This window comes from Tachysurus fulvidraco, chromosome 2 (genome assembly GCF_022655615.1).
Source record: "Tachysurus fulvidraco isolate hzauxx_2018 chromosome 2, HZAU_PFXX_2.0, whole genome shotgun sequence".
Classification (NCBI taxonomy): domain Eukaryota; kingdom Metazoa; phylum Chordata; class Actinopteri; order Siluriformes; family Bagridae; genus Tachysurus; species Tachysurus fulvidraco.
In genome coordinates this window covers 4,898,488-4,919,589 of record NC_062519.1, presented here as the reverse complement: position 1 = coordinate 4,919,589, position 21,102 = coordinate 4,898,488, and the positions used below count along the sequence as shown (strand labels likewise).

Sequence of the window (21,102 nt, the reverse complement as noted above, 5' to 3'; positions counted from 1 at the left end):
ATAATGCAATTAATAGGTTTTTGTTGTATCAGATATACACAGATTTTGTGTTACAAAGAATTCATCATTGCTTACAAGAAAATCCTTCAAGAAAAAAGAAAATCTGCTAATGTTGCTAACAAGAAAATCAGTGCAGGGTGACAGAGAAAACACTCTTTGATATAGAATTGCAATCTGCAGAAATGTTAACACGAGCAAATGTCTGCTGTTATTGTCTATATCATGTGAATAATAATAATAATAATAATAATAATAATAATAATAATAATAATAATAATAATAATAATCAACTGTATGTTGTCTTATTATTAGCATTATAAAGATGAAGACCTATTAGAAAATTGCAAATTCATAGGTCAAAGTTCACGCAAATGAAGTCAGCACAAGGTGAAAATTATCAGAAGCAAATGTGTTTTTCCGCTTCAGTGAATTCACTTTTCTTGCCAGGTGAATTTGTTTGTGTTTGGTCTAACCACTGCTTTAACGGATCAGTTTTCAGTTATGTCACATAAAAAAGTTTGAGCGTGATAGCTCAACTCAAGTGATAGCTAACACTAATCAGAATCTTGCTAATATTCGATGTAGGATTCAGTTTATGATACGTGATATACATGATACTAAGCTTAAATTAAAACACAATCATAAATGGTATGGCTGAAGCATAGATGCTAGCTCTGTTTGGGAGACTGACAACTACCATAATGTTAGCTAACTAGCTGGGAGCATTCAGGACCTTGCTAATCTTAATAGTAAGATGTTAGGATTCAGTTTATTATATATGTTGTAACATGATCCTGAGCTTAAATTAGAATAAATCTGATTATCCAGTGCCAAGATTAAGACCAGGATGTTACAATTCTAGGAAAGTATGCTGGTTCTAATATAAGCCACAATTGCTTCCATAATTGTGCCACAACTGCCAGCATTGTGTGGGCAACATGAAGCAAATCATTATTGCAGTAAATGTTTTTTCACTGTTTCAGGAATGTTACTGTAAAGCTACAGACTCAAAATTTCAGAGTTTGTTGAGTACTGTACTAATACTTAACATTCTGATCTTCTTCTGGGATGGAAATTGTTGGAAGTAACATTTGTGCCTTAAAAAAAACCACATTTTTCTGCTCTGAAGTGATGGATTCTCTGTGCAGAAATTTATTCACACTTTTTGGCTCACTGAAAGTCTCTGAAAGATCGACGATGACTGATCTGACGGATTTATTGATAAACTGACGCTGCTTGTCAGACAGAACCCTGTGATGTTCCTGATTTAGATCCCCACAGGTCCTCACATCAAACGACCTCATAAATTTGACAGGAGCAAACACAGCAGCAACGGGTCAGCCAAAGGTGACTCGCTTTGTTTCCGATGAAGGACCTCTGTCTCTACTAATTAATGACTGAACGTTTCTAAATACATCTGGTTGGTCGCTCAGTTATGACTGGACCTGCAGGATTCAAATGAGTGTGAACTCTTAAAGCTGTCTCCTCCACTCATTCTCTCTGGCATACACACAGCTCATCTCCTTTTTATGACCAACTAAATAATTTTACCTTGATTAACAGATTAACACAGGGGCTACAGTAATGAAGGGCATGTCCTCTGGGAACTAAGCTGTAGACTTGCTTTTGAGGACATGACCAGATTGTTAAGAATTTGTCTGTTGAAATATATTATTAATATATTAATTCAGTTGTGTAACCAGTCAGAGTCCAAAAACTATGAATATCTAGGTTCTTTACACTTCCCGGTGTCTGTATTGATTCTCAGGGACAGAGATCAGATTCACAGACAATGGGGATCTGGAGAATCTCCATAAAGATTTTGAAATCTCCCTATTATCTGTATGGATTCCCAGAGTTTATACAGATCCAATGGGTCAGATTAGACCTTTAGTGTATGTGTCGAGAGCTTAAAAGTCTCACCTGGACAGGATTGGCTAGATTTTCTTGAAGTTTGGATAAGAACTGATAGCCATGCTTATGGTATATTTGAGAAATTGTTCTTGATGAACCCAGGGAACATATCAATTGTATATTGTACAGATTGTATCAAAAGGCTGTCTTTATTTCAGGTTTCATGCCTTTGACCTGCCTTGTTTCCCATTCTGTAATAACAATAATCTCATTTGTAATGGGATAATTTCCCCCCAAACACCTTTGTGCAATCAAGTTATGTACAGTGTTCTTTGTGCTCTTAAGCGTGAGCAGATCTACAGCTTACTTGGCAGAAAATGGCACAGGAGTAAAGCAGGGCCATGTGGAGGAAGGTGATTTGACCTGACCTGGTTTCACCCCTTTATGTAATTCCTCGCTGAATGTGTCTGGAACTGGCTGTGATCACCGCCGCTCTGTTGTAGTCCATGGCTTTGATCTGTCATTACGATAACACCGTTCCAGAAACCAGCACTAATGAAAAACAAGATAGTGCAGGACAGGAAGTTCACTCCAGCACTCTAAAAATGGCTCTCAGCAGAGATGGTCATGATGATAAGTTTCTCTCTGTACAGTCTGTCCACAGAGGAAGTGTTTGTGTTAAAGCATACACAGCAATTCAGCTAAGCTCTATCAGAATCCGGCTGGATATTTTTCTGCCAAAATGGGGTGGGATTTTACTTCACAAAAGATTTCTGGACCTTAAATGGAGCTGCAGTTTGAGATCACTAGTTCTGGTTCACTTTTACTGACATGGTGCTATTATTTTTACAGTTTACAGATCATTAATACAGACCCAGTGGAGTTGTGAATGATGGTAAATGTTAAGTAAAAGGCATGACATGGAAAACCACAATGTGATTTGCCCTGTTACAAAGCATTAACAATGTAGAGTTTTTTCAGAAAACTTTACCCTATTGACAATTTTTTATCCTGCTTATGTGGCGTGTACACTATGTTTAAAGCTGGAATTTTTTGCAAGAATTAAAAAAAAATAAATTAACACCTTCTGACCAATCAGAATTCTACAGCAGTCAGGCATAAAATACTCGAATCTGATTGGTCAGAGGGTGCTCTTTAATTTTGTATAACTTCATGGCTCAGACAATAATAGTATCTATGTTTTGTCTATATTTCTTTTTGTTTTGTTTTGTTTTTTGTTAGGAGACGTTTATTTATGTATAAGACTCCAGTATGGAAGGATTCTCGAGTGTCAGCAGTTTGTAACAGTCACAACACTTTGTAAATTTTCCAACATGGGAAAGTCTTCAGAGGACAGAGGTGTTTTTAATTTTTTTCTATAAACAAGTACCAGCTGCATTAAAAAAAAAAAAAAAAAATCCAAGTACAAGGAAAATACATGCTGGTTAGGAAATCACTGTTTATTATTGCTAAACATTTCCTATCTAAATGATTAAATGTGTGACTTTTCATGTCATTCATGAATAAATTAATGTAATAGTTTAATAGTTGGTATGATACATGCTGCATAAAATAGTCCATGTCTTTAGTAGTCTTTTCGGTGTCATTCCTTATGTAAGTCACATAGACTTACTGGATGTGTCTGGCCTGATGGTGAGGTTAATCCCGATTATTTTAATCCTTGACAAAAACATTCTGCTCCAAGGCCATTGCTGTAGTTTAAAAAAGAGAGAAAAAATTAACCCAAATTTTCCACTTAGAAATTGGTTATTAAACTGTTGACAGAAATGTACAGTACAATATGGATTAAATGTCATCTATGATATTACTTGCCCAGGGCCATTCATGTAACTTGCTGAGAACATGCACTGCTTGTTAGTGGACTTGTTTAACAAAGACCTAGATTACCTAGATTACACATTGCTTAATATAATTGTAATTAATAAAAAAAATAAAAAACAAAAATAGTTTTTATACAGGAAAGGCATACATCTTAATGCGTACATTTACATTCTTCTAGCATGTCTTGGGAATGTGGCAACAGAGCATGGATATTTCCTAGTCCACGAAATGTCCTGATATCCAGGCTTGCTGTGAGCACACTCGACCCTTGACCCGGAGTCTCAGCTACCCATAATTCTTACCTGACATGGCAACTGAGGCATGGAGATCAGCTCCTCACTAAGGGTCAGCGCTGTTCCGTTTTGTCATAGATTTCTACAAGATGAATGAAGGCTGTGCCAAACCGGGACCTGTAATGTTTTCAACAATCACAAGATTAAAGGTAACCCAGTATTTGCCATGTCAGTAGCTGTCCTACAAGTCCTGGATTGTTAGATAGAATAAAACTAAAATTTAGGTACTAGCACTATGTGGAAGGCACAATGATCTTGTGTATGTTTAAATTCTGCATTTTGTCAGGTTAATATTTTCCCCCTGAAAAGCTCTGATGGAGCTTTCCTGAGACTCTTAAAAGTAAAGAAATTCTTCAGTTGCCTAATAAGCCCTTGCAATTCCTCATACTATGGATCTATGGGATTAAATAAAGTGGTGTGGATTACAGTTTAGATGCATAACCATGGGGATTTCTGCATTAAGACTCTACAAAGCCCCTCTTCTGGGAAACCAGAGAGAGGAAATAAGAACCATATAGCACAGATCTAAGCCTTTCATCATTATTCCAAATGTGGTTGTGGTATTGGGGATATTTTTTAGTGCCCCAGGAACCTGTACCTTTAAAATTGTCATGGGTTACCACTCAAATAGATCATTTAGAGAGTAACAGATTATCTAGCATTATTCAAGTTGATTTTTACAAGCAAACCAGTATGCTTTTTATGACTCACTCTTTCCTCAGCACCTGTGGTTGGCCTCTATGCCCCAGCGTACAGACCCTAAGTGAGTCGCCTCACTCATTCGCTTTCTCCTCCTGTAAATGTCATGATTTATCTTATATTTGGCTAACCCTGCACTGAACCTTCTTTTTGGCATTCCCTACGAGTTCTCCTTGAACGTATGCAGACTATGCTCAGTAACTCTGTGACCCAAACGCGTCTCCCAGATTTGGAAAGGGCCGATCTGGGGCAGTGAAAACCAGTCCCTGCAAGAGGCTCCTATTTCCCTGAGCTGAGCACATTCCCCTTACAGCATTTTTTCCCCCCTTCCATGTCTTCTGCGCAGGTCAAATACAGATCACAGTGCATGCATGGTGTTGTAATTTTTTGCAGAAGGTGTTTGCAGTGCTTCAGGATTTCAAACAATCATTTGTGAGGCTTATTTGGAAGCCAGAAGATTGGCATTTCCCCATTTTTCTCTTTCGTTTTGTGTTGTTCAGACTTGCACTTCATGCCTTGATCATTCAACCGACTATTAACTCACCTTAATATGTGCACAAGATAAAATCCTATCTTCCTAAGGGCTCTTTACCTGTCCTTCTGGGTGAAACCATAAAGGTTTGTGTCCTTCTGGGTGAAACCAAAAGATCTGTTAAGGACTATATAACCATGCGTTGAAAGCGGTTAAGATCTGAAGCCCCTTTAACAACAAAACCTCAATCTACTGCTATTTGTCATTTAAAAAAAAAACATTAACTAATACCCATTACCAATATATAAATGAATATATTTTAGAATCAGTGAAGAACCTTTTTTTACTGTGTGTATACCCAACATATTGCATCTTTATAAGCACTAACTACCTCAAGACCCATTAACTACACAAAGAACACTTAAAGACCTACAGTAGTGAAGAGCCATTTTTCAAAATCTGTTTATCTACCAAACTAGCAAATTGGTGAACAACCACAATCTACTACTACTATGCCAAGAAACTCTTACAGAACCACTGAAGGACCCTAGATTGTACAACCTCGTGTACAATCCCAGATTACTGCTCTATGCCATCTTTAATAAGCACTACCTACCACAAGACCTCCTAAAAGACCTATTGCAGAACGCTTGTTTCCTAATAGAGTATTTTTATCACACTTTCAAATTGGTGTACAACACTGGGCTAATGGTCTACAGGATCTTTACTCAATCTTACTGACATTCTTTATTAAAATCTGTAAAAGCAATTGCCAGGCCAAGAACCCCTTTCAAAACGGCAATTGCATATAAAACCCCAGACTCTTCTATATGGTATCTTTAAAAGCCTCAACTACCACAAGACCACATTAAGAACCATTGAAAAAATGTCTTCGTCTATAGTCACTTCCTTACAAACTGCCAAATTGGTATACAAGGCTGCCTCAGTCTGCTGCTCTATAGCACCCTTAAAAGCATAGAGAACACCTTTAGGAATAAGTGCCTATTATTCAAAGAACTGACAACTAACATTATGGCAAATTGGCATAAAACCTCAGAGACCTTTTATATCGCAGATTTCTAAAGTTGGGATCTTATTTATTTAAAAAAAAGAGAGCTACAGATTTGTGAGATATACATATGATGGCAGAAAGAAGCAGAAGCACAGCACACCAATGTTCACTACCAAGAGTGAGGTATGCTTGCTAGTTAGCAAACATTTTCAAATTCGGCTGTTGTTAGCATGAATTTCCTTCTTGGTCTTGAATTGTTGCAATAATGAGCCCTATTTTGAAAGTAGCAGTCATAAAATTGGGGTAAACCGCACTGCTATAACATTGCAAAACATTAGCATGGGGTCATAAATGGAGAGAATGAGCTGTACTTTATGCTTGTAATGCTTAGACTCATTAACATTACCATTCCTACAGACTACACCCATTCCTAAAAAACACAATATGCCCAAATTATACATTAGTATAATTATAAATAGCCTGCAAGACTTCATGAGATGCTAATAACAACCTAGCATCGGCAGGTTGTTATTAGCAGAGATGCTAATAAATGCTGAAAAAATATCAGGATCAAATTCCGGAAAGTAAACAGGCGGATAAAGAATTTAAGGATTTAAGAATCAGTGCTGAGAAATAGAAAGAGTGAAAGCGGGAAAATGCTGGTTATTTATTTATTTATTTTTGCTGAGTATTTATTATATTAATAACGGGAGTCTAGTCACAGTCAGTGTAGAACTGAAATCATTACATTTCTACACTTGTGTTCTTCATTATGTTCAGTGTGATAACGCTTAACAGTGAACTGTGTGTGGTTCAGTGGATTTGTGGTTAAATATTTGCACTTTGGCATCAAACAGACTCTACGCACAGTCACCTTTAATATTGAGCAATGTGTAAGTGCAATGAAGGTCGTAGAGAAAAAATTGCTAAAGGCAACATGAGGTCTTGTTTTCCCCCAAAACTCCCACACCACTCCATTTCTGCATTTCCTGCACAGGCAGCAATCCGATTTAAAACACTTACACTTACCTACAAAGACAAAAACAGTCTACTGTCTACCTTATGGCACTTACTGAGCCCTGGTGTGCACCACATTCCCTCCGAGCCTTTATCCTTAACTCACCATCCCGCAAGTAGAATGAAGTCACGCATTCATTTTCGTATTCTATCCTTGTACCCAGATTGAGGACTAAACTTCCTCTGGATGTCCAAACAGCTGAATCATCAAATCAGGAATGAAGACTTACTGTACATCTGTACCCAGCACTAACTTAACATGAAGAAACTTCTTCTGATGAAACTGTATATACACCAATCTGGAGTACAACCTCTGAAGGAAGAAGAAAAATCCAAACACTTGGCTTTGACTATTTTACTTGCTGTCCTAACTTCTCTCTTGCATGTTTTTACCTTGAGGGTATAATTATTACCTATTTGTTCTAACATGAGATCATATTTTGGAGGCTAAAACATCTTTCTGGTATGTCTCTTAGAAAACGCATCTAGAATAAAAAAAAGAAACACAGAGTCTGTACATCACTGTAGATTAGTGACAAAACCATGACAATGTAATGCTGACCAATATCGGCAATCGGGGGTCAGGCTAATGAGCATGGATCAAATGTTGTGGCAAGGGTTTTAATAATGAGTATTTACTAATGTGTTATTCCTCAGCATCTCAAAAGTGATTAAAATATTGATCATAATGTGCAAGTGTTAACTTTATATGAGATATTCACCATACATTCAAACCTCTAGTACCAACAGTATTAAAATAAAGTGAAAAGGTGAAAATGTTTATGAATAAAAAGTAGATCTTTCTTTTCTTCACAGATGTTTCTTTTTTTCTTAATTCACCTCACTGTTATGTAAAGAGTGCATGTGCAATGATGATGACTCCTGATCGCTATCAAGAACAAATACAGGAATTCATGCCTATTTAGATTAGATTTGCCTAAATTGGATATGGTTTTAAAATTGTCCTTAGCATGTCTTTGGTATCTTAAGTAACCAGCACACAGAATGAGGCCAAGTGATTGAAGATCAACACAATCTCAGGTTTGTGTGTGATGTTATGTTTCTCTTTGTCTGTGGAGAACATTTACCTCTCATCAGGGCTCTCTCTCTCTCTCTCTCTCTCTCTCTCTCTCTTTCATACACACACTCTGAGCTCATTTCCTCAGCTGGAAAAAAGCTGCCATGGTGTGACATTAAGATGTCGTCCACCCAAATCTGGCAACAAGTTGAAACTCAAATCCCTTGAGGAACAGCTCACACTTTCCCTAGAACACCCCCAAAATATCTCCAAACAGTATTTTATTCAAACGTTGTATTTTGAGTAACACTATTTTGTTAAAAAATACACCATTTTTATAAGAGACGATTAAGTAAAAAATCTGAAGGCTCTTTTTCGTGAGTCTGTTCGCTTTTCTTTGCTGGTGAAGCAGTTCAAAACCCAGTCTTTAAGCCAGCAACATCCTGCTGAGAGGTCAGTCATCTGAGGCAGTCTGAGCGACACGGACACTGACGCTGATCATGTCCCATACTGTTTCTTTATTTCTCCTCCGTTAAAAGTCTCAAGAAAACCCTTCAAGGACAGCCGACTCTTCGATCCCTGACTTTTTTCTGTTGTTTCTGATCAGCTGCGTCCGGCAGACTGAAGTGATACACACTCCATCTATAATTAAGGTCATAGACAAACTTTGTGGTTTTGCGTTGCGTTTTTTATGTCCGTCCTTTGAAAGTGTTCATGCAGGTGTAGGTTCCAGAAAACCTGTGTATTTCCTCCAGAGCACTTTGAGGTAAGATGCTGTTTCAGGAGGTAAACACAGATAAAAAAAAACGTGTTAGAAAATAAGACCCATTCATTAGATTTGGCATGTATTTACTTCATAAATCCAGACCAGAGATTAAATTGGGAATGAGCAAACAAAACAGCGTAGCTTCTTATTATAATTTGATGGAAACTAGGTCATTAATCAGCGTGAACTATTGAGACAGCTAAATGTTATCTAATACCCCCAACTGCCTCTTTGTGATTTTTATCATGTTGACTTTTCACACTGTGCAAGTCCTTCCTGCATAAATTAATTAATAAACCGTTCTGTTACAAGCCGAGTAACTAAAGGTTAAGGACGTCGCTCAGGGGTCGCAGCAGTGGCAGCTTGGTGAACCTGGGATTCAACCTTCCAAGCAGTAAGCCAACATCTTTACCACTAAGTTACCACATCCCACTACTAAAAGTCTCTTCTTTCATTCCTACACTGATGCTACACATATATTGTGAACTCCATAAAACAAATACAAATACACCAAACTGAACCGTCTGTTCTCCTCCCAATTCCCAGTTCCTCATACAGGACATACCTTTTGAGGATAACCAGTGCATTCATGGTCCACGGAAGATAAACAAAGGCTGTGTTGGTTCTGACTGCGTCCACTGTCCTCTGAGCAACTACCTCTGGTCTCAGCGGCGGGAAGAGTTTAGGGAATCTGTTTAAAGCACAGGTTAAAACATGCATCATGATAAAATGTCAAACATATCATGAACAGGTATAGTGTTTATAAAAGTACACACAAGTCCTTGTGGATCCAGGTTCAGGAGCAAAATATCATGATTATTGTTTTAATAAGATTTCGATTGTGTTACATTTTGTTACAAAGGTGGAAGATTTAAGTTGGTTTCAATTACAATTGTATTTAATGTATATTTAAATAACTTATTATGATAATTTATTTTTTGACCAAAAACAAAAGGAAAATCTATTTTGGTATCGCATCATTCTGATTAAGATGCTGGGTCAGAAAAAAAACATTCAACAGAGTTTGTCCATGAACTCATAAGTAACCTGTATTATAGAAATAATTATTATGATACCTGAATTTTTCACAAGATAAATTAAATGTGACAGGAATTGACTTATTTTTTAATTTTTCATATGTAAAAAAAATCAATAAATAAATGTAAAAATACAAATGATTTACTGGAATTTTATTATTTTCATAAATTACCTGAAATTATCTTTGTTTTATTATTATTATTATTATTATTATTATTATTATTATTTGTCGTCATCTTTTATAACACTTTATTTTATAATAACTTATGATGAAATATAACTTTTTTTTAATTTGTTTTATTCTTGTAAATAGAAATTTACGCTTATTACAGAATGTCTAAAAAAATGTTTCTAAGTCTAAGCCCAACATTCAGATTTAATATACTGTTTCTGATTAAAATGTCAATTTACTGACATCTCACCTCACTCTCATGCCCTGGAACATCTCGGTGTTGGTGTGAAAGGGCAGCACGGTGGTACATCCCACCCCGGGGCAGTCCAACAGGCCGAGGGTCAGGCTCTCCATGAAGGCCAGAGACGAGGCTTTGGAGGTACAGTAGTCTATTGTGCCAGGTATAGGTGAGAGGGACAGGATGGAGTTGACGCAGACGATGTGACCCGTCTGCAGCTCTAGCATACGCGGCAGGAACGCTTTTGTAGTCTGGGAGATGAAAAGAACAACAAACAACTATGAGAAAAAAGGTGCTTGTTTCTGATCTCCTGCAGGTGTTTGGAACTTGACGAGGGGAAAGAATCATGAGAAGAATGTCGTAACCGCAAGTGAGGTTTTCCATTTCTGAAGCAGGCACGTACAATTCGCTCATCCTGAGATAAACCTGTTTGATCCTGTGTCAAGCCATGAAAAGTCCAGATGCAGGTTTGGAGTGGTCTAGACGCTCACTTGGATGTGCCAAGTGTTTTGACAGGAAGTCTGTCATTTGGAATTTCCCTCGTTCTTAACCCAAATGATGCCAATGGGACAACCATTAGCGCTTCTTTTAATGTTCTCTCACATTCCTGTCTCTCTTTGCACATAAGCCTGATTAGTGTTTCCTTCTAAACAGGGTTCTAAAGGTCGCAAATGGAGGGGAAATGAAACCGTACACCATCTCTGAGTATTAAAAGGGGATGGAAACTGACACGATACACTGTCAATCCTCTCACTGGGTGGACTTATAATCAATCCATCAAGAAGATCATCCTTACTTCATGTGAAATAAAAATCTATTCCCTTTTAACTGGTAGTTAGTTCAGAAAAAAACACTGTTCAGACTCACAACATTCTGACTACAAATGAAACAATGTAGTGTACGCTACTTGGATGAACAATAACGAATGCAACACAACAGAGTTACAAGAATACAATCAGTGATGTTCTGGTGTGATCTGGCTCCTTTCTTCTCTCTCTTAACCTTAGACAAAGCAAAAACCCAACTTTTTTACAGAAAGCTTCATCATATTCACAACAATGTAGGTTTCTCTGAATGAGCTGTTATTATAGAAATGATCTTGACAATATTGGCAGTTAATATTAACCTGCGAGCTGAATTACAGCCAACGCTATTATAGAGATATATAGAAATCTCAGAACACCATCATCCCTGAATCTGGCATTTGATTTTATTTACAGAATTTGGCAGATGCTATATCCAGTGCGACTTATGTTTTATCTCATTTTTATACAGCTGATGATTAAGGGCCTTGCTCAGGGGCCCAGCAGTGGCAGCTTGATGGACCTAGGAGTCAAACTCGCAACCTTCCTAACAAACATTACATTTATGGCATTCAGGGAACATCTTTATCCAGGCCGTCTTACATTCATCAAATTTACATTTATACAACTGATCGATTGAGGGTTAAGGGCCTTGCTCAGCTGCCCAGCAGTGGCAGCTTGGTAATCCTGGGATTCAAACTCACAACCTTACAATCACCTATTACTGCTTCCTGTTTCCTCCTCCGTCCCCTTGTATGTATGATGAATAGACTACAAATAGCTAAGAACATTCCAGACATCCAGATGTTCACTTCAGTGACCTACCCAAAACTGCCCCATGGTGTTTATATGCTGTGACTTCAATAGGGCGTCATCATCGCTGTCCATCAGACTCTTCCCATGCACCACTGCGGCATTGTTCACCAGGATGGTGACGTCTCCGACCTGTCATGAGGAAGAAAACGAGACACAGGCCATCCTGTAAGATCCTGCAGGAGAATGATCCACTTACTCATCTGGCTGTGTTCCCACAGTGACAGGATCTTAAAGCCAGACATACGGCACGTTCTCATCATCTGTGGATGTTTTAAGTGAGGAGTTAACTGTATCTCTGCCCAGGTGAGGGGGAGTTGAGCTAGAGGATGAGTCAAGTCTATAGATCGAATGGAAATAAAACTTTTTAAACTCCTGCTCTGTGCTCTACTAAATCACGGACATCTCAATGACCTGGACAGTACTGAACGACTGGATTTAAGATTTGACTTTATCTTATTCATTAGCGAGATAAACAATATCAAGAAACAAAAACCTTTTCTCTCCTGCTTCTGTAAATGAGTGTGAAACAGTAAATAATGACTTCATTTTTCATCTTTTCATGATGAACTCCAAATACATCATTGGAATATAGTTATTATTAACATAATTTTTTTTTTTTTTTAGATATTTATGGACACTTTATTTACATCAATACCACATCTAGAGTGGATTATTTGAAGATAAAATGCTTGGTTATACATAATTACCTTTTCTCGCACCACTTTGGCTTGCTTATACACTTCCTCCCTGTTGGCCACGTCGCAAATAAAGTAATGGCACTCCGTCCCCATGAGCGTTATCTCCTCACACGTGTCCTTCAGGCATTTCTCTGTGCGGCCCCACAGTATCAACTGGTAGGAGACAGGAAGTGTAGGTCAAGCGTCAAAACAATATACATATCCAGGCGGTTTTAGGAAAGAAACAGTTGTTTCAGTTGAAAACAGGCCCTTCCACTCCTGAAGAATATTCAACCCAATCCACAATCATGTACCATTCCAGCAGAAAGTCTAACTTTGCCTACACTCCTGCATGATCACTAACCCCGCCATTCCGGTCGTACACAATATCTAACCCCGCCCACACTCATACATGTTCACTAACCCTACCCTCCTACTCATATACAACCTCTAACCCCGCCCACACTCCTACATATTCACTAACCCCGCCCTTCTACTCATATACCTCTAACCCCGCCCACACTCGGACAAGATCTTCCGCGAAGTTTACAAGATCCCACCGCACTTGCTGAAAAATTTTGTATCAATTTCGCACAGAAAACGAGGGAAAACAATAGAGTTCTAATGTAAGATATAGATTCCTTTTTCTCCACGACTTGTGAGACAAAGAAAAGCGGCTATTACTGAGAGATCAGTGAGGCCACACAGACATTGGGGGATTAAGAGAGATGACCGTGAGAGGGAATTGGCCAGGACAGGGACACGGGGGGCTGTGATTGGGCAATTAGATCTGTCAGTCTATGGGGTCAGGGAAAGGTAATGAAATAAGGGATGATGCTGCCTATTCTTCATCTCTTGCTCCCTCACACACATTCTTGGTGTCATTACACGGCCTGGTGGGCAGATGGCTTTAGTCATTTTCTGCTCCAAGATGCTGGAAACACTGAAAACGTGTATGGGAAAAAAAACGATGAGCAAATGATGAGGTGGCTAAAACTCTAGATTGTATTTGACAACGGAAAGCGATGATGTGCAAAAAAGTTATTCGCAAATTTACAGCTTTGGTCTGATTCTGTGTTTGACTACATGACATGATATAATACTGAAGCACATGTGCAGGCAAAAAACCTTTTCAAGTGCATCCACTTCCTGCCTGATTGAACTCATTTCTCCAGCCGTGATAAGGCGCCGTTTTTCCGTAATTGCTCCACATTTATCCATGTTCTTGTGGAAAATTCTTCTCCGATGTGTAAGAGTGCAATTAAACTCATTCGTACTCTTTTAAATTGCCAAACCTGGGCCTTTATATACCCTGCAATTGCACAAGATCCTAACAAAAAGCAGGCTTTGTTGAATCTTTGAAATTCCCCATCTGTTATCTGTGTATAAGATGCTAGTTAGGTTAACAAAATGCAATAACATTCAAATGCAGCTTTGCAATAACATTCTAAAACACAGCTTCTCTTGCAGTGAACCTTAGGGTTTCTCCACTCAGTGTTTGCCTTTCCAATCTACTTGATCCGTCAGTAGAGATCATTTATCGACGCACAGCAGGACTAACAGGAGCATGCCTCGCAGCGTTTGCTTTACGGATGAGAGGCAGTTCAGAGAAACACTTTTGCGTCAGATCCTAGCAGCTCGCGTGATTGAATTCTGCAGGATAACCCTGAGCAGGTATCTTTGCGTGTCTCGGCTCTGTTTGCTCTGCTGATGAGGCAATTAGTGGAAAGATCGAGATTGATATTATAACGGGATTTGACAACAAACTTGATATTTTCTTTGGAGGACTCACATCACAATACAATCCCTGCGTGTCTCTTATCTCAGAGTCTTATCATGAAAAGTCTTTAAAATAAGCAATGGCTGACTCTGCATATTAGCATACAGTAGGGTAATACAACAAGCCACAGGCTATCCATAATCCTTTTACAGAGTGGGAGATCTGTACTAAAAGGGTTGCGTTTCATTTGCAGCAATAAATACAGCAGCAATTCCAACGCTACGTGTTTTCGTGTTTCTACAACGTTCACATCTTTCTCCATTCTGATTGGTCTGAAGCTTGAACAGTGCTCCAGCTACAGGATAATATATAGAAATAATGTACGAAATATTTGTTAATGCTATCATTTCTACAGTAAGACGCCAATGAGAAAACTTCACATCATTTTAAGCTTGATGATCCAATGAACATTTTTAAATAACTTACTTTCAAACAACTGAAAGCATATGGTGACATTTTCTGTGATTATTAATGTTTATGGAAGGTTCTTCAGTTTTAGTGCTTTTCTGTAAATCTGTTTCTTTATGATTTCAAGATGGAGGATTGTTGTTCTTGATCCAATAACTACCTGATTATTTTCCAGAAAGGATAAACAACAATAAAATTGTATCTTTAGTTTTCCGAACACCTCACCAGATATCTATATAGACAACTTAAAAAAGGTTAAAAAAAAGGTTTTCTCAAAGTTTCTAAAAGTATTTAAAGTAAAATTATGCACTGTAGATTGGTTGGTAAAACAGAACAGTGTGTTTCAGATCTATTTTCATGGCTGGCAGAATACCGTGTTTACTGGCAGCATAGATTCCACATGTGCTGCAGTTAGACCCTTTTCTCTTTATCAGATTACTTACTTACAATGCATGTAAACACAGTAATCAGATTATTGGCCAAATCTCATTTTTGTAAACACGTTGTGTATTAACAGGAGAGACTTGTGTGTGTGTGTGTGAAAGCAGGGGGGTGGAGAAGAAGGCCACCAGGAGTTCAGGAGGCAGTCGCCTGCCGCTGTCTAATTAGTGTGGAGACAGCGGGGTCAGCCACAGGGCACTGCCCAGCTGGGAGCTGTATGCAGCCATGCCACCCTCCCCCACCACACACACACACACACACACACACACACACACACACACACACACACAAAGCAAGAGTGCAATTTACATGAGGCTCACTTCCTTAACACCTCACTACCAGTTCCAGCTTCGGCACCTTTAGTACTTTAGCTGTCACTGTGCCTGAGGCGATGACGAGAGAACCGACGAGAACTTTATGATCTGTTAGGATCTAACATGCACAAATGCTCAGTCCTGGAAACTCAAAGACCTCATTACGATGCTCTTAGGCACAGAACTTCAACCTCAAACAAGTTTAGACATCCAGTTACCTAAAAGTCATCATGAACATCTCATCTTAACTGCTAGAGAGAGAGAGAAAGAGAGACAGAGAGAAAGAGACAGAGGGAGAGAGAGAAAGAGACAGAGAGAGATAGAGAGACAAGGAGAAAGAGACAGAGAGAGGGAGACAGAGAGAGAGAGAGATATATGATTTTTTCACGTCTTTTGGACATGTAACGCTTATAAAACTGTTATTGCTCTGGATGTTTATTGATAAAGTCTTACTTGATAGAAGGATTCTCTAGCATTTTGCAAAAAAAAAAAAAGATTTATTATGAGAATGAATTAAAAATCCTAGTGGCGCCTAGTATTCTGTATTTTTTGTGTGTGACTCCTCATGGGATATTTAATTGGCCGAGTGTACGGGTTCAGGGGATAAAGACGTTTATTTGTTTTCAAAAAACTTTGTGAAAATAATCCTATTTTTATAAGGTGACAAAAAATCCTGATGTGATTTGTACTTGTGTGGAAAAAGTAAAATGAATGATAAAGCTAAACGCTGAAGCGGAGTCTCGGCTTGCAGTGACAGAGCGTGTGGGGCTGCACCTGGAGCAGCGGGTGGTGTGTCGGGGTCTTTTCCGCTTTCTGAAGATGCATTTATGGTGCAGGCTTCTCTGAGTTTCTTAAGAATAGGCCGATTGTAGAGCTGGCGAAGTGCAGGTGCCGTTCCTAAAGCCTTCACACCTTGACAATGAGTGACGTGCTGAGAGCTTCCTTTGTCGCGCAGCTGTAAAGAACAAAGTCTTTAAGGGAGTGGAAAGACGACTACGAAGAGTGGTTCTCAGAGAGGTTTCATCTGTTGCTGCAGAAAATCAGAATGTTTACTGAATGTTTCCTGGTAAAAAAAAAAACAACAACACAATGCTGCCTGGTATTTTTTAGTAGTGTTTTTTAGTCAGTGGTTGGGTTTAGTAAAGAAAAAAAACCTTTGAAACGTCATTGTGGTCACTGAGGCATCACAGGCCCACAGTCGTAAAGTTAAGACAACTAAAAAGCCATTCAGTTCACTTCCTTTTTGAGTGTAAGAAAATACCTGATGCTAAATTATATATTAGATGCTATGATAGATTTAAACTAGATGCTATAGTAGATTTATACTATTTGGTAGAATTATACTAGCTGCTATGAGATGCTAGGCTAATTTTAAATTAGATTTTAACTTAGATTTAAACTAGATGCTAAGGTAGATTTACTGTATGCTAAGTTAGATTTACTGTATACTAAGTTAGATTTAAACTGGATGCTAAGTTAAATTTACTGTATACTAAGTTAGATTTAAACTAGATGCTAAGTTAAATTTACTGTATACTAAGTTAGATTTAAACTAGATGCTAAGTTAAATTTACTGTATACTAAGTTAGATTTAAACTAGATGCTAAGTTAAATTTACTGTATACTAAGTTAGGTTTAAGCTAGATGCTAAGTTAAATTTACTGTATACTAAGTTAGGTTTAAGCTAGATGCTAAGTTAAATTTACTGTATACTAAGTTAGGTTTAAGCTAGATGCTAAGTTAAATTTACTGTATACTGTTAGATTTAAACTAGATGCTAAGTTAAATTTACTGTATACTAAGGTAGAGTTAAACTAGATGCTAAGGTAGATTGATATTAGATGCTACTAGATCTGTTATTATACTTGTTTGTCTACTTGAAGTAACAGTAAGATGAAATCTGTAAGTAAAAATTGTATTTTTAGAAATAAAAGTGTTTAGAGAATATGGACCCATTAACCATTTTAAAGTGAACTGGAGAAATTTCCTCAGCATAAATGCTACAAAAAGAAAATTTTAGAGTTTGTGCTGAAAATGTATCCAATTCAGTTGATGTTTTTCCAGTTTACAGGTCTGTGTTTACAGATTCCATGTTAGGGTTATACCCAGATTGCAAATTATTCGCATATCAATCTAAATGTCAACGCACCCATGAACAGTAAGTACATATATTTTCAAGACAAAAGTCTTCCTGTTAGTTAAAGCATGTGCTCCAAGAAAGGCTGTGTTTCATTCAGCAATCAGATTTAACCATGGGGATGGATACAAGCTGCATGAAATATCAGGATACTGATAAGCGGTAGAAAATAGATGGATGGATGGATGATGTAAATAGAATCCTTTTTTTTAAAGTCGCAGCTTGAACAGACGTCTGATTGGCTGACACTGTAGACTCCTTCCAAATCTGTTCAATAAAACATTTCTTCACAGAAAAGTGACAAACTTCACCTTCTCTGTCACTTATCTTTTTAGGCCTGTCAGTGAGAGATGGATAAAATCTGTTGTGGCTTTTAAGTATTTACAGCATTGCATCATTATTTTTAGATTCTCATCTAGAAGCATCATTACTTTAAAATGTCCCGCCCCACTTTTCACAGTCCAAGTGAAAGTGCTTAATGGCTGTGACGGATTGAGGGAGCGAGGGAGGGTTTGGTGTTTTGGAATTGGACGTTGTTTTGTTTTTCATTTCAAGTTTCTATTTCCAGTATAAGAGCCTCCTTGTGTGGATGTGTGCATGTTCAGAATGGAGCGAAGCAGCTGCCACATTTTGTACATGCTCTTAGCTTTCCACAAGATGTCATTGAATCCTGGTGTGTTTCCAGGCCTCACAGGCCAGGCGTTACGTCTCACAGTGGCTAGAGCGCAAATATGAGCCCAAGGGTTCAAGGTACATAAAGCTCTAAAGCCTGTAATATTTATACACACATATATATGTTTATTACCTGGCTGTAAATGTCTGGATTATTACCTTTGTGCTGATAGGGTCATTCTAACTAGCTGCTTAATTTTTTTTTATGTAGTGTGATTTATATGATAACACTAGAGTTCTTTTTATCTCTTTATACAAATTAAAAAAGTTTTCATTTATATATTTTCATAAGCGAGATCATATCTCACTTGTATCACTTGTGTAAGGAGTCAGACACAAAAAGGGACACAAGGTTATAGTAAACTAATGAGTGACAGACTGGTGTTACTCACCTGAAGTATCCAGTAATCCAGTGTGCTGGATTATTTTCCAGCACACCGGCACATTTTTTTATTCCTATTATCCCATAGATTTTTGCCAATAGTTCTGTCAAACAAGTTGTTTCCTATTATAACATGTTAATGCAGCTATAAAGTTGTCTAAATGCCAACCCATAATTTTTATTTCTCTTGAAGCTGTTCTGGTTTTGGAAAACGTATAGAAAAAAGCTTCACCTCTGACTGTTACAAAACACTTACAGTTCAGACTCAAATCTAAAAATGTTAAATAAACCTCACCTCATAGAAAACGTCAGTACAAGTCATACAACGGTGATGAATTAAAACAGGCGCATTAATATAGACCTGTGAGTCGATTTACAGACTGTACAATAAAACCTTCTGCCAATATTAGGACATTTATAGAAGAAAACTCTGCCGATATTAAGACCACAAATTCAGTAGCAGTCCTGTTTTATGGTACTCACATTGCCTGCCCATTTTTCATGACTGTGCAGACAAAAACAACAGTTTCCCAATCACACACACACACACACACACACACACACACACACACACACACACACACACACACACACACACACACACACATTGCGCAACAGTTAGTTATGTAAAGTTTAACAAGGTGTCTATGAGTTCTGGAAGAATAACAATGATATTTTACATTTATGATGTGATAATGGTTTATGAATAAAGATGCACTAAAGCTCACGTCTGTTTTGAGGACGCTTTATTGGTCACCTGTTACCTTGCATTCGTTCTGAATTGCTCTACTTACCTACTTAACCTTGACATTATGCCGTGATCACTGATCTGTCCACTGTGTAATACATTTTCTATCATGTCATGACTTTAGAAACTTACACTAGGGATCGATTTAAAAAATTGGGTTATTTGTTTTTTGTCCCTGAAAAGATTTTACATTTTTATGGTTTAAAAAAGAACTAAACAAACAAACAAACAAATAAATAAATAAAATAAAATGTATTCACCCAAAATGAAAAAATTTAAGGTATGTAATGTATAGTTACTGGAAAATATCACCATATTGATTTCACATCATCATACTGAGAAGCCATAGACAATAACAATACTGACATTACAACCAAATGTGTCATTTTTTACACTCTTACCTTCTTACAGATAAAAATGAAACACACTTTCTGTACAACTCTTTAGCCTTGATTTTGTTGCATGGCAGGTACAAGAAACAAAATGACAGTGATTCAACGACTCAAACAGTGTAATGCTTATCTACTTGAAGACGGTACTTTCTACTTGAACTACAGTACTATCTATTGTGATATTTAGTTTTGGCTTACAAAAAAAAAGATGTTAGATGGTTATAATTAAATAAATATACTGTATTGTATGAGATTTTTCTATAATTTCATGGTTCCCTAAATGATTCAAAATCTTAAATATCGAGACATGGATATCAGTATCGTGACAGTATCGTCAGTATGACCTGATATATTGTTCAGGATTATTGTGCGCGTCTTTCAGCGTATCTTTGAGATCATCTGCGTAAAGCCGTGCGTAAACCCGTGCGTAAACCATCTTCTGTGTAATATTTGTACCCTTGTTTGCTTGTAAGATTTCGTGTTTACCTTCTTTGCCCCGCACTTGGCGAACTCTCGGGCCAGGTGACGACCGATTCCTCGTCCTCCCCCGGTAATGAGCACCACATCCCCGCACAGATCTCTGCGTTTGCCCGGGATGAAGAAGCGCACGAGCGCTTTTACGGCGCAACACAAGATGTGCAGAGGCAAAAGCAGCCCGGAGCACAGCGTCCTGAGGTCCATGTTGATCCCGTGCGGATGTGTGTGATGCCAGGTCCGGTACGTTACCGTGCTGTGTGGTGCGTGCGTGCGTGCTATTCTTCCCAGTCAAACTCTTCTAAACCCTGAAAAAAGATGTTTTTATCCCTTTTTATCCAAGTTTGCCCTCGTGCAGCCTTAGTGCTGACGCTTTGTTCGCACGTTCCGGCTGCTTTATTTATTCATGAGCCGTCCTGTGTGTGCACGCGCCACAATCCACGAGCAGCAGCAAACTTATAAATAAATAACTCGAGACTTTGTGCGCGCGTGGAGCGATCACCCGTAGTGACGGCGTCGCCTCGCGCTGGGGTGAGAGCGAGACTCTCAGCTCCAGCCGCCGCCACGAGGGACTTTTTAAAGTGACCGTTAATCCTGATTGACAGCTCGCGGGCAGAGGGAAAAGTTCCTCGGCGTC

General features: G+C 38.2%; 1 protein-coding gene across 2 annotated transcripts; it reads right to left on the bottom strand.

The window, feature by feature from the left end:
• Positions 1-8,471: 8,471 nt before the first annotated feature.
• Positions 8,472-21,075, bottom strand: dhrs3b (dehydrogenase/reductase (SDR family) member 3b). Of its 2 annotated transcripts, none has more exons than XM_027167756.2 (6): positions 20,478-21,075; positions 12,748-12,891; positions 12,050-12,169; positions 10,434-10,672; positions 9,539-9,664; positions 8,472-8,981 (listed from the first exon to the last, which is right to left on the bottom strand). In XM_027167756.2, exons 1-6 carry the CDS (start codon positions 20,670-20,672, stop codon positions 8,897-8,899), a joined length of 909 nt encoding a protein of 302 aa, XP_027023557.1. In that variant the 5' UTR covers positions 20,673-21,075; the 3' UTR covers positions 8,472-8,896. The 2 variants fall into 2 exon arrangements, with proteins under 2 accessions (XP_027023557.1, XP_047665781.1); XM_047809825.1 differs by lacking the exon at positions 20,478-21,075 and adding an exon at positions 19,147-19,279.
• Between the last annotated feature and the right edge of the window lie 27 nt (positions 21,076-21,102).